The following is a 14,666-nucleotide window of genomic DNA, read 5'->3' as shown; positions in this document are numbered from 1 at the left end:
GATGTTCGGACTCAACTCCCCCTTTTTGACACACTCCCATGTGTCAATTCATTGGAGCTAGGCAATTAAAAGAGAAGGTTAGTGACATCATATCTCAGAAAGTATCAGAAATTCTTCTCTCGAGTACCGTTGCTCCAGCCTTGTCATCCCTGAGGATCTTCGATCCCGAAAATGTCCCTTCTCCTCATGTAATAAAGTCTGTCATCCTTCCATGCCCTGGTAACTGGTCCATCCAGAGCTGTAACATTTTGAAATGTACATACAACAAGCCAAACCACACCTTGGTCACACCAACCCTTTTCCGCCCCGAAGATGTCCAACACCATCTTAGTCTGGACCAGGGTTGTAATAGTTTTGCAATTTTCATCAGTTTTAATCAGTTTTTTACCAATTGTTTGCTAGTTTAGTTTAGTTTTTATTTTCTGAAAATCCTTAGTTTCAATTTAGTTTTGTTTGTGTTTTGCAAAAATTAAGTGTAACAAAATCCCAGTTCCATCATATCAGTCATGCTCTTCTGGTTATCCTTGGGTGTTGAGACTAATAACTATTAACTCTTGCCGCACCGTGTGGTCCTAATTTTGGTTCAAGTGAATTGATAACCTTTTGAAGGCGATTGTTTCACACCTTTATTTAGATGTCCCAGTCCTGTTATCTCGGGATACATCACGCTGCCTTATCTGGGGTTAGCTGTTTTCTGGGGATGCGGGTTGAGTGGGTGAGCTCTTCAAGGAGGGGGAGTGTGCTCCCCCTGATGAGGTCTTCTAGGTAAGCTAGGTTAACCTTCTTGTGTGGGCTTTTCAAGTGCACTTTAAGGTTAGTGGGACTTTTAGTTTTATAAATGTCCCTCATGACCCCCTGATGACCCAGTATTTCATTTTTGCACACTGTAGTACACATTTTAGTTTTTGCTTGTAGCTCGCATACTCTACTTGCCACTCCTCTAATTCCTGATGTTTCTTAGAGAGGGCAACAGTACCTTTAAAATTATATCACATGTGTGGGGGTGTGGCCTTGCCAATTGTTTTGCCCACCTTTTCAAAATGGCTGGCGTGCCCACAAGCACATTTCATGGAAAAAGAAAGGTAAGCTTGATATTTACATTTAAAATGTTTTGTTAAACTCAGATTTTTATTTTATTCTTTTTGCAAGTACCCCTCCTCGGTGGCGAGAAACTGTTGGTGTGGTCAAGTGGGTGCTCTAGAAACAAACGCTCAGGACAGAACAGTTATCAGTCATGTACTTCCTACAAATTTTGCATATGTTTTATTTCATATTGATCCTCTGAGTGTAATGGTACATTTTAATTGGAATTTATCCAAACTAAACACAATATTTTCTTTATTTACTTTGCTCTTGTTCTTTTGCAGTACCACATCCTATCAAATGTCCCTGTCGATTATATTCTACATTTAATACTTACTATTTCAAGTGAGAACCTAAATCATGTGGACCAATGTTTATTATTGCATATCTCTATTCTGAATGTGGCCAGTCATTCATAGGTATTGTTCAATTTTGGCGATTTTCCTCTATAAAATTTAATTGACTTTTTACAGTGACCTGCTGTGGTTAATAGTAACATATTCCAGTCATGAGTGATATCAATAGTTATCTCCACTGTAGCATTTGGCATTCCCAATAATATAACATGATACCTTAATCAAAACACAGTTAATATAGCACAGTTTTCTTGATGCAAACATCAGTAACTCAAAATCAGCAACCACAGTGTTAAGTCTGCAGTTCATACTTATGTGAAGCTAGAGTCTCCTCCTCCAGTCTCTCTTATCCTCCTGCTCCTGAAAAAACAAAAACAAAACAAAAACAAACAAAAAACAAAAACAAACGAACAGGAAAATGTTGTTGTGTTGGCTGTGTTATTCAGAGGGGAGGCAATGGGGCCAGGCCCTGTGTCAGCCTTCTCTCCCCCTTTTTTTGTTTTTTGTCTCCCGATATAATCAACTCCTAACCCACCAAGTTGACAGGACAACACCGGTATATGTTAAAATTCTTAAGATCATGTTTAAAAGCCCAAAAAAGGAATTTTCTTTCATTCAGTAATCACTTTTATTAATCAATCAACAGAAAACATGTCACAATTTGAATCTTTTAACCACTAAATTTGTTGTGTCTTGCCTGGTTGGTTAGACCAGTGTTCCTTTTTTTTTTTTTTTTTTAGTTAAATTGTTGTCCTGCAACCCAGAGGGTTTCTTTGTCAGTAATGTATAGACTTCATCATTTAAGTATGTTAATTTTTCTTTAACCTTGCTGGAAAATCTTCACGTGTTCATGAGTGTAAGCTGTTTCTTCATTGCGTGTATGTGCATTTGTATAAAAGCAGGTTAATTTTATCTTTTCTCAAACTAGGCGTTACCTTAAAAGGAGCCTTTCTCTCAGATTTCTCTGCTTGTGTGTTTTTGTTTCACCTTTTTGTTGTGATGCTCCGGACGCCTTCCCAACCTCCACAAGTCCGTTGGCCCCAATTTTATGTGTTAAAACTTCTCTTAATTTCTCCTCTAATTCTCTCCTCGCTGCTGTCTTTTTCACAGCTGCTGATTCGTGCTGGGTGTGGTTCCCATTACCTATAATTTTGCTTCGGCCGCTGTGCTTGTGGGGGCAGTTGGTCCAGGTCCGCAGCTTCCTGTATTAACACACTAAGAGATTTATTTAATTTCATTTTCATCACATGTTAAACAGATAAGCAGGCCACACGCCTACCTTGACAGCGTAAACTGTACGCCAGTCTCCCAACACATTCCTCTCTGTACTCCTCCATAATTCTCCACTGCACACCTCTTACTATCTCTCCTTTTTATTTTTATTACACCACAGAGTAATACACCCAATTATGCCCGTCTATCTCTATGTGGCTCCAAATTCCCTCTTTATTCTAATTTCACACTCGTCAGGGGACAGGCACACAACAATTTCAACCACTGAAACGAGGAATTCAACCTTTTTATTTTTCTTTACTAATCTAGACTCAACGTTTGTTCGCAAAATGTGTCTTGTTCTAGTCCGGAATAAATGTGAACCCGTGATTACACGGCCGTTCCAGTGTTATTTCCGTAGCTATGCGGGGGCCCTCACCTCCCCAAGTCACCACCTCGGCACCCGGACGCCGCCGGTCCTGGCCACGCGTCCACGGACAGGAGGGTCGCCACTCCTAGGGCAAATGTTCCACAGGTACACTAGGCATCAACCTTTGATCCTAAAATGTGTATTTGCTCTAATGTCCTCCTAATCAAACACATCAACCATCACTGTCACTGTGTTCACGCTTCACACTCCACACAGAAAACACACTCAGAGCGCGCCTCACTCACACTCTCACTCAGTGCGCGCTTCACCCACAAGACAGCACCCAGAGCGCGCCTCGCAGCTTCACACACACTCTCTCACCCAGAGCGCGCTTTCAGACTCACACACAACACTTTTCCTCAGCGGGAATTTTACACAGAAACCTCTGAGCTCAACTATTAGATCTTCTTAAAGCACACTGCACCATAGATCAAAATACCCCTTTCTCTGCGCTTATGACCGCCACAACGGGGCAAAGTCGCATCATAAAAGTGATGCTTGCATCCCCGAAGTTATACCAGACATCATAAACCAGGTTTTGCTCTATGTACTTCTTGGCAAGTAAAATTTTACTTTGTTTTATGACCGCAGCCCTTAAAAAAAAACTCGACTGACGCCACAAACCACCGTCAAACCTCTGTTCAATGTACTAAAATTAGCACCAACCACTACTGCACTTCACGGCCGCACCACCGGAACACGGCCGTATCATAAACCAAACCTACGGACGTGTTTCGCTCTCGCGTTACCAGTGTTCAACCGCACCGTGAAGCCAGCATCTGCTTTTCCTTAAATCAACTTCTATTTCATAGCCGGCAAGAGCCAGGACGTAACCGACACCATAAACAAACTTCAAACCTCGACTTCAATGTACTGAACTAATGGCCGCGTCTTCAGAAGAAATTCTAACGTATTATTGCTACAGAAGCCAGTATTAGACAAAATTAAATGTGGAAGGTAAAGTGGCTGCAACTAGCTCAACGTAGTATCTTATTAGTTTCTCGGTAGAAGCAGTTTACTGCAACTAGCTCAACGTAGTGTCTTATTAGTTTCTCGGTAGAAGCAGTTTATTTAACACACTGGAATTCAGCCTCAACTTATGTTGTTAGTATCTTGCGCCAAAAACCAGACACCGACAAATTTACTGTGAAAATACATGTGACTCAGCGAACAGATTAATTTGGAAAGCCCAATATGCACATTTGGTATTTATAATACAACAGGCTGTGCTTACCTTTTTGTTTTTTGGACCGGTCCTCTGTTCACCTCGCCTCACGATCTCACCAAAGGTCAAATCTGCACCTCCTCAGCACACCAAAGATCCGGGTCACACGGCACCAAGTTGTTGAAAACACGCTGTTCTTTGAATCTTTGGGCTGAAGGAAGGACAATACTCGGTGTATCAATGCTCAATCAACAATCATTTATTCCCATACAATTCAACAATAAGAGCATTACAACGTCCGGACGGGAGAGATGCTACCAGAGGGTCAGGCACATGTCTCAAAATGGTGACGGGTTGATCAGCTTTTTATAGTCTCTAGTGGCCCCCTTCTAGTCGTAAAAGCCAAAACATCACATTTTTTCTCTGTTACAGCGCCTAAGTTATGACCTCGGCAGTTGTTTCTCTGCTTTCTGTAAGGTGGGGGTGTGGAATGTGGTCTATCTATCTCCCCTGTCTTTAGACACAGAGTCTCCTGCTTACAACCTTCTCTTCATGATTCAACAATTAAGCATGTCAAGAAAACAGTGTAACACATTCCCAGCAGATCAAGGATACAGAGTGATGCACATTTATCTAATGAACTAATATGTGACTATGTTCTGTTAACTCAAAAGTATAATGAGAACTAAACTCCATACAGCTCACACACTCTATATTAAAGGGTATAATGTGATCTACAGCAGTATTCTAATTCAACTACTTTGATTACATATATAAGGTAACATAAAATAACAGAATAATTTAATACCACCTATGGGCTCAAATTGTGGTCATAAATATTTTGTACTTGTAAATCAGTTTTGTATGTGTAAAAAGAATTTGTGTGTGTGTAAAATAAGGTTTGTGTGTGGACTTAGCCAAAAAAATACGTGTGAAACTCTGCACTCAAGTTTCAAGTTACAAGTACAAATTTTGACCCTATTTTCTTCCTTTCATTTGATTGGTCAATGCCATGTCAATCCCTAACTTTCAGTAGCTGTTGAAAGGATAAAGTTGTGGTATGTCAGTGGTTAGAATTACCATTATTACTTTAGGATTAGTTTAACACAAAGTCAGGGCTGACCCGGGACCATTGCTGTGAGTCACATTTCGCAGCATAAAGGTCCTTTCACATCAGACGCAGCATGTGCTGCTAATGCTAACTGCTAACTAAGCACGTAAACCTGTGACACAAAAAATCACAAAACTCGGACCACCACAGACTGTTTTCCTTCTGTTAAATTATAATATTATTTTATGCCATGTTAGACCCCTAATTAAAGATTGTGAATTATTATGTAGTTTTAGTTTGCATTATTCTCCTGAATTAGAAGAAGCTGATAACTATTGCATTTGTTAAACTGATTTGCATTACATTAGACTGCTGGCTTGTTGTGAATGAAGGATATTGTTTTATGATGCATTATACTGCTGAGTTATAAGAAATACTGTTTGCAGAAAGTCATCGCCTTATTTGTCTGATTAGAAGAGAACAGAACATGCTGGAGTTTTCTGCCCCATCTCAGCAGGAGCAGATAAACGGGGAGCCAAGGTCGTAGCTTAGGCGCTGTGTGAGAGAAAGCATGTGAATGTTTAGGCTTTTATGATAAGGTGGAGGCACCAGAGGCTATAAGAGTTTGAGCAATGCTCCACCATTTTGAGATCTGATGCTGTCTGCATACAGTGTCCATCTCCCACGCGTGTGATCATTAAAATCATCGTTTTTCCTCTTGTCTCGATCCCCAATTTTGAACTCGTAACACTTCCTAGTGATGAAGGAATGAAAAGGGGCATTTATTCCCTTCAAGGATCTGAAGCTTCATAAAGCACCACTCAAATAGCCAAACCCACCTGTTCTCTGATTGGATTGTTAAATTTGTGATTGACATGACATTGGCTAATCAGATGAAAGGCAGAAAAATAGGGTCGTACTTGAAACTTGAGTGCAGAGTTTCACACGTATTGCTTGGCTAAGTCCACACACAAATCTTTTTTACACCTACAAATCCTGATTTATAAGTACAAAATATTTATGACCACAATTTGAGCCCATACAGCCACAGACTGATGGAGGCAGGAGAAGCTGCCTACAGACATCAGTCAGTGGATCCACAGTAACATCGAGTTCAGCTGCTGATCATCAACTGTTTCTGTCTCGTTCCCAGACTCTGATCTCACATAAAACGAAGTAGATTTATGCTGAAACTAAGCTGCACACAGCTGATGTCAGCCAGGAAAACAGTACAGACTGCTAACGTTACCTTAACTTCGAGACGATCAACTGCGCCACAACATTCATGAAAGCGAAAGTAAAAGCGACGGAAGGAAACGCCCAGAGAGGCGTTTGAGGGACGGTCAGAGTCAGGAACCTCAGAAACGCATCAGGCTGGAGTTTAATTCTGCTTTCATCTTTAGAAACATCTGGAAATAGTTATAAAAACGCTGCGTAATAAAGAAAAATAGTGTAGATTAGTTTGAGTTGTGTTTAGCTGAGCTGTGTCTTTAATCTGAAGTTCATTTTGTGGAGGAGCAGCAAGACTTTCAGTGTTACTCTCAGAGAAAGCCTCCCAATGTCTGTTGTCTTAATAGTGGAATTATCTGGAAAATGAACCAGTTCTTATGAGCTGCTTTTCAATATGAGCAGTCACAGCATTTTATACAGCGTGCTTCATTCACACAAGCACTTCTTTTTCTAACAATGACACTATGATGGATGCAGCGGAGAGGAAGTCGGGGTTCCACATCTTGCCCAAGGATACTGTGGCGTGCAGACTGGAGCAGCCAGGGATCAAACCTCCAACCTTCCAGTTAGTAATTCTACCTGCTGAGCTACAGTCTGTACTTCCTGAACACCACACCCTCCTTTTGTTTCTTTCTTTATTTTTTGTTTTGGTTCACATACATTGATATTCTGCTGTAAACAACTAATGAGAACATTTTATAAAAGCTTTGAGTGTCCATCAGGATCCTGTAGAAACACCTTCCATCTCAAACATCAATATTCTGAATTCTGTTTAGAAAGAAATAGATTTCTAGAAAATTATCTAAAGAATTCAACATCTGTTTTGTTTTCTACTATTTATTTAAAAAGTCCCTCTAGCACAGATTTCTTTAGTCACATGTCTTTATGTGTCTTCCATACAAATGTTAACAAACACTCAACACAGCAACACTGAAAGCATTTGAATGTAAATTTCATTCAAATTAAACTTTATACACAATTACAATAATGGAAAAATGACTAAATATTAAAACACTACAACCACTGAAGAAATAAAACCAATCACAATCAACATCAACATCAATTCATATACGTTCATGTGATATCTTTGGGTTCAAAAAACCCAATACCCTTGAATCCATCTTTTAAATTACATTTAAATTTCAGCTGGCAGCAAAGAAATTAATCAGAAATTAACCACAATTAATCTGCAGCTTCATCAGTGTGATGCTGAGTTTCTGACTGAAATTCAGTCTGAACATGTCTGACTCTGTTAAACAGTCAGAGTGTTTCTCTAACAGCAGGAGCCTCTTTACACTCAGCTTCACACAGATGAGCTGAGGAATGATCAAGCAAACTTCTTCTTCTGTCATTTTTAACAGCAGCTTGCATCCAAAGATGTTGCACTACTGCCATCTCCTGGCTTTTACTCTTACTTCTCTTCTAGATCCTCTTGATGACATCAGTATTTCTCAAAAATGAAAAACCACTCTGTTGTGTTTACAAGGTTCTATAATAAGGGAAGAAAATTAGTACATGCTGTTACCCTGTCAGACCAGGGGTGTCGCTAATGAGGCTGGGTAAGAGAAAGAGGAGAAGAAGAAAGTAGAGAGCGAGAACAAGATGGAGCTCCGCTGTAAAGCCTAAAATAAAGTGTTGAACCCAGACGTCGCCTCCGCTGCCTGATTACACACCCAACAAATTGGCGACGAAGATGAGCGCTTCAGTGCTGAGCCCACCGCCCTTTTTGCAACATGCGGGTGAGCCGCCAATACCGTTTATGACGTGGCGCAAATTCTTTGAGAACTACATGCTAGTGATAAATGCTACGGGAGATGCATGGCCGGAGGCGAGACGACGAGCCGTCTTATTACATTGCTTGGGACCAGAGGGACAACGACTGTTCTACACACTGCCAAATCAAGGTACGACGTTTGCTGAAGCCATGACTGCGCTTGAAAACCACTTTGTCCCTAAAGTGAATGTAGTGGCATGCAGGCACACATTCAGACAGCGAGTTCAGCGGGCTGATGAAACGGTGACTCAGTATGTTGCCGCCCTCAGAGCGTTAGCTGTGCCATGTGGTTTTGGAATAATGGAGGGTGAAATGATTCGGGATCAACTTGTTGCTAATGCTAATCTCAGTGTTGTTAAAGAAAAATTGCTGCTGGAGGAGGACCTTACATTGGACAAGGCAGTTACTATTGCATGTCAGGTGGAGGCTGCGGTCAAGAATGCTACACTCCTCTCTGCTGCACCCACGGCCCAGACTGCTGCAGTACAAGCTGTGGGGGTGAAGGACGCACGTCTTCGGGGAAAAAGAGGAGCGCGACCGGCTCAAGCTCGGGGACCTACATCTAAAGAATGGCACAAAAAGGCAAGTGATAAAGAGCAACAGCGTCATTGTTTCAGATGTGGATCCGAGAAACACCTGGCTAATGATAAAAACTGTCCAGCAGCAACAGTAAAATGTGATAAATGCAACAAAAAAGGGCACTTCGCCAGAGTTTGTAAATCAGCTGTAGCAGTGGTCAGGGAAGTAGTTGTTCCTGAGTTCACAGTTTTATGTGTCGATGATCACAAACTGATGACTGCAGCATGTGATAAGATTACATGCAAAATGAACATTGAAACACCACAGGGAAACTCTCAGGTTCTGGAGTTAATTGTGGATACAGGAGCTTCAGTATCTATCCTCCCAGAAGCCATCTACAAAGAACATTTTGCACCCTGCGCTTTGACTGAACCGAAAGTTAAGCTTGTCACTTATGCAAAAGGTGACTTGCCTGTCATTGGCTGCCTACAGGCTTCAGTGAGGGTTGCAAGCAATGACAGAAAAGTGCCAGGATCATTCTTCATAGTTAAAGATGGATCACCGTTGCTGGGGTTGGACTTAATTAAAGCACTTAACATTGATATCATTGCTGGAAAAGTCATCAACAAAGGAGAGGATCCTGCAAGAGGAGCACCAGCCAGTAAACAAACATGCATGGTGAATAACATTGATTCCTCTTCTTCCCATCATCTTGGAGCTGTTAAAGGGTTTATCCACAAAGTTCAAGTGAACAAGACAGTACAGCCAGTTCGTCAAAAACTGCGGCGTCTACCACTCAGCATACGTGAGGAGGTGTCAGCTGAATTGAAACGTCTACTCCAAGCAGGCATCATCGAACCAGTGGATGCAGCTGAATGGGTGAGTCCTCTGGTGGTTGGAAGAAAAAGTAAGGGAGACTTAAGACTTTGTGTGGATCTGCGTGAACCTAACAAGAGTGTGATCATGGACTGTTACCCTCTTCCTCACATGGAGGATTTGTTCGCACAGCTGGCTGGGGCTACACATTTTAGCCAGATTGATTTAAGTTCAGCTTATCACCAACTGCCTCTTCACCCTGATAGCCGAAGCCTCACAGCATTCATAACCCATGAGGGACTCTTCCAGTTTACCCGAGTTCCATTTGGACTTGCTTCAGCCCCTTCTGCCTTCCAAAAGATGATGCAAACAGTCCTAAAAGACCAGACAGGAGTACAGAACTACTTGGATGACATAATAGTGTATGGACATTCCAGAGAAGAGCATGATGAACGGTTACAGGCTGTCCTCCAACGCCTGAAGGATGTCGGTCTGCAGATCAACTTCAACAAAAGTTCATTTGGACAGACATCTATTCTGTTCTTGGGACACGTCATTTCCAAGGATGGCCTGAGCCCCAGCCCAGACCACCTGACTGCCATTGCCAAAGCCCCTGCACCACAGGACATGGCTGCTCTTCGTTCCTTCTTAGGCTTGACTTCGTGGTTCAGCAAATTCCTAGCAAACTATGCAACTGTGGTTGAACCACTCCGTGAGTTACTTCGGACAAGTCAGACAGCTGAACTTCAATGGACTGATACAGCAAATGAAAGCTTCAACAAACTGAAGGAAATGCTACTAAAAAGCCCAGCACTGGCAATCTTCAACCCAAATCTGCCAACGTTCATCACCACTGATGCGTCAGATTATGGTCTTGGAGCTGTTCTGACCCAGATCAACTCAAACAATGAGGAACGTGCTGTTGCTTTTGGCTCCCGCACCCTGTCCCCTGCCGAGAGGAAATATTCAACAATTGAAAAAGAAGCCCTCGCCTGCGTATGGGCCGTTGAAAGATGGAGGACGTACATATGGGGACGGAGATTTACTCTGAGAACTGATCACCAGGCCCTCACCACCCTGTTAAGTACTAAGGGGATGAACAGAGCTGGCATGAGGATAGCACGTTGGTCAGCCAGACTGATGTGTTTCCAGTATGACTTAGAGTACCGTCCAGGAAGCCAAAATGTTATAGCTGACTGTATGTCCCGTGTTCCCCTGCATACCACAAACACAAGTGAAGACTCTGAACAGGACTTAATCACAGAGATTGCTGAAATTTCTCCTCAGCTAACAGCGCTTCCACTGGCTGACTTCAGAGCAGAATGTGAAGACTGTCCTGAATTAACAAAACTAAGACAGATCGTTCTTTCGGGCTGGCCGAAATTAAGCAAATCCTTACCAGATGATGTCAAACCCTACTTCCTGGTCCGACATGAACTGGCAGCAGAGTCACCGCTGATATTTAGAGGAACACGGCTGATTGTTCCCAAATCTCTGCGAGGAAAAGTAGTGCACCTAGCCCATGAAGGACATCAAGGCATGGTCCGAACCAAACAACGCCTGAGAGATCTATATTGGTGGCCAAACATGGATGAACTGGTCCACGAAATATTGTCCACATGCACAACCTGCCAATTGTGTGACAAGACTGCAGCTGTTTCACCTGCACCGTTACAACCCATCAAATTCCCAGAGGGTCCGTTTCAACATGTTGCTGTCGACATTGTTGGTCCGTTGGAACAAGGAACCTATGACTGCAGGTTTGCCATCACACTAGTTGACTATTTCAGTAAGTGGCCTGAAGTCGCATTCACACCAAACGCCTCAACTGCGACAGTGATTGCATTTCTGACTTCCATTTTCGCCCGTGAAGGAAACCCTTATGAAATTACAACTGATAATGGTCCGCAGTTCACCTCAGCTGCCTTTGCTGAGTTTCTCGCTGAAAGGGGCATAAAACACATCAGGACAAGCGTTTATCATCCTCAAGCAAATGGATGTGTGGAGCACTTTAATAGAGTACTGAAGGACTCCATACAGACAGCACAAGCTACTCAGCGACCATGGAAAACTGTGGTTACAGAACTGCTTCAAAGTTATCGAGCGACTCCCCACGCTACAACCGGTGAGTCCCCTTTCCAGCTCCTCAGAGGAAGAGCCATGCGGACTAAACTCAACATTCTGCCACCACCAAAGGATGCTGGACAATATGACCACATCAGATCCAAAGTGACATTGACACAGAAAAGAAGTGCACTTTATACAGACAGAAAGAGAGGTGCTAAACCTACTAAAGTGACTGTGGGTGCGTCAGTGAGAGTACGAAAGCCATTCCATGTGGGAAAAGGAGAGCCACAATACACCAAGCCGCTGGAGGTACAGCAGCAGACGGGTGAGAGTTCTTTCATCCTCAGCGATGGGAGAAGATGGAATGCAGCACGTCTCTCACTTGTCCCAGAGAACTCAAAACACACACAAAGAGCTGATACAGAGACAGAAAACATCAGCTCAGCACAGACTGCTACACGTCCCACACTGCAGAGGGACAGACAACCACCAAGATGGACAAAAGACTTTGTTATGAAATAGTTCAGAGGTAAAAAGAAAGGAGAAATATGCAAATGTGAGAAATTACTGTGAAGGGAAAGTGCATTTGAGTTTCATTAGTTATCTTTAATTCCAGCTGTGACTTCTGATAAGCTGAGAAGAGGGCACATGGTTGTTACTGTTGATTCAGGGTTGATCCGGGGCACGTTTACTTTGCCATTACAGTTCTTTTATCAGGATATATATATAATACTGTTCTGAAGTTACTAATTGCCTCAAAAGTAAAAGGCTGTCGAATGGTTCATGTTGTGCTACAAGGGAAAGAGTATTATTTGAGAAAAGGGGGAGATGTTGTGTTTACAAGGTTCTATAATAAGGGAAGAAAATTAGTACATGCTGTTACCCTGTCAGACCAGGGGTGTCGCTAATGAGGCTGGGTAAGAGAAAGAGGAGAAGAAGAAAGTAGAGAGCGAGAACAAGATGGAGCTCTGCTGTAAAGCCTAAAATAAAGTGTTGAACCCAGACGTCGCCTCCGCTGCCTGATTACACACCCAACACACTCCTTTCACCTCATCATGACCAGTGTTGGGAAGGTTACTTTTAAAATGTATTCCATTACAGAATACATGCCCCAAAATGTATTCTGTAACGTATTCCGTTACGTTACTCAATGAGAGTAACGTATTCTGAATACTTTGGATTACTTAATATATTATCGTGCTTTTTACAACAACGTGAATGTACTATTGCTGTGTGATTTATTACTATTACTGAAGGTCCGCGACTCCGAACTGTAGTAAAGGGACCTCTGACTAATACGGCGGGGTCCCTGTCGGCTCGTAGCCGAAATATAGCTTTACTTTGTTGTGTGGGTCAACTTTTCTTGCGAGAGACAGACAGAAGCGTTGAAAGGCTGCTCCAACGGAACTTATTGTTTCGGAGGAAAACACGAACACGGTGTACAGTCGAGTCTTAATAGCTTACTTACAACTGGGCTCGTCAGGCACTCTTCTTGGCTGAAGTGGTTATTATTATATTTACATGTACTCGTACCTTTCCACTCCCCTTTTTCTCCCTCCTGCTCACAGACCCATAACAGTCCATTCTCCCTGCAGCACGGACTACACTGCCCATGATGCTACATTCTTTAGAGCTATGCTTGTAGCATTCTGCCTGTTAGCTTAGCACAACAACAACGAAAAGGCGCTCTCTCACCCAGGAAACACACAGTCGCAGAGAGAGAGAGAGCGTCGCCCTGTAACCATGGCAACCGTAACGCTGCCGCCTGGAACAACAGAACGTAGCTGTCAAACAAAACCCAAACAGTCCTGACCCGCGACAAAATGAAACAGGAAAGTACCGCAGTGTAATCCATTTATTTCAACAAAGTAACTGTATTCTGAATACCACCTTTTTAAACGGTAACTGTAACGGAATACAGTTACTCATATTTTGTATTCTAAATACGTAACGGCGGTACATGTATTCCGTTACTCCCCAACACTGATCATGACTTAACTGATTAACCACTTTTTCAAACGTAAGTTTACTTACTTAACTTATAGGTTTCCAGTTCAACCTACCTCTATGTTGTAAACCACTGAGTAGGTGTCATATTTCAGTTTAAGTACAATTATTGGGTTACGGCATTTACTTGAAAATATCTCGGTTGTTTGATACTTATTGTGTTCATCAAAGCTGGATGGGAGGAGCTGTTATGTAAAATCAGATTATATTTTTGTGGTACTACTTTCTGTGTAAAGTAGAGAACACCAAATGTGGTATATGTGCACATTGATATGCCTCTGCCTTTCCACAACAAGGTTAATAAAGTAAGTTACTAACAACCAAACAGGTGTTGTTACTTTAACAGTTAAGTTATAAGAGAGAACATAACAAACTGGTTGAGATCCTGGATTCTTTAATCCAGGAATGGGAAGGGAAGAGGAATACAGAGGGCTGATTGGTCGGTTCGTGAGGTGGTGTGAGGAGAATCACCTGAAACTGAATGTGGCCAAAACAAAGGTGCTGGTGGTGGACTTTGGCAGAAACAGATCCCTCCTCTGTCTGCACTGGTGGGAATGATGTTGAAATAGTCACATCCTTTAAGTATCTGGGAGTTCATCTGGATCACAAGTTGGAGTGGTCTGCCAACATGGACGCTGCCTACAAAAAGGGTCTGAGCCAGCTTTACTTTCTACGAAGGCTCAGATGGTAAATGGACCACCTGGAGGAGGTGATCTGTGACACACTGCTGTCAATCATGGACAATGACTCTCACCCCTCCATGATACACTGGACAATCTGCACAGCAGTTTCAGCAACAGGTTCCTTCAACCCTGCTGTCTGAGGGAACGTTACAGGAGATCGTTCCTTCTGCTGCCTTCAGACTCTTCAATTCATCCACTTGGGTCATGAAGACGGAGCAGAAAAGGAGAACGCCTTCTTCCCAAGCTCTGCATGAACTGATGGAACAGTGGATG

The 14,666-nt window shown here is 42.5% G+C and overlaps 2 protein-coding genes across 2 annotated transcripts in view; both read right to left on the bottom strand.

The window, feature by feature from the left end:
• The window catches only part of LOC145425144 (NACHT, LRR and PYD domains-containing protein 12-like), a 596,587-nt gene extending 589,978 nt beyond the window's left edge, over nt 1-6,609 (bottom strand). The window contains exon 1 of the mRNA XM_080298036.1: nt 6,547-6,609. Within this exon, the coding sequence (XP_080154162.1) occupies nt 6,547-6,584 (38 nt within the window). The 5' untranslated portion in view covers nt 6,585-6,609. The remainder of the gene's footprint in view (nt 1-6,546) is intronic.
• Nucleotides 1-14,666, bottom strand: part of LOC145425170 (ribonuclease inhibitor-like) — a 291,209-nt gene that overhangs the window by 259,774 nt on the left and 16,769 nt on the right. The window lies entirely within an intron of this gene.

The sequence above is a fragment of the Astatotilapia calliptera genome, chromosome 3, assembly GCF_964374335.1.
Source record: "Astatotilapia calliptera chromosome 3, fAstCal68.1, whole genome shotgun sequence".
Lineage (NCBI taxonomy): Eukaryota > Metazoa > Chordata > Actinopteri > Cichliformes > Cichlidae > Astatotilapia > Astatotilapia calliptera.
Note: the sequence above shows the minus strand (reverse complement) of the source record. Positions and strands in the feature narration are given on the sequence as shown.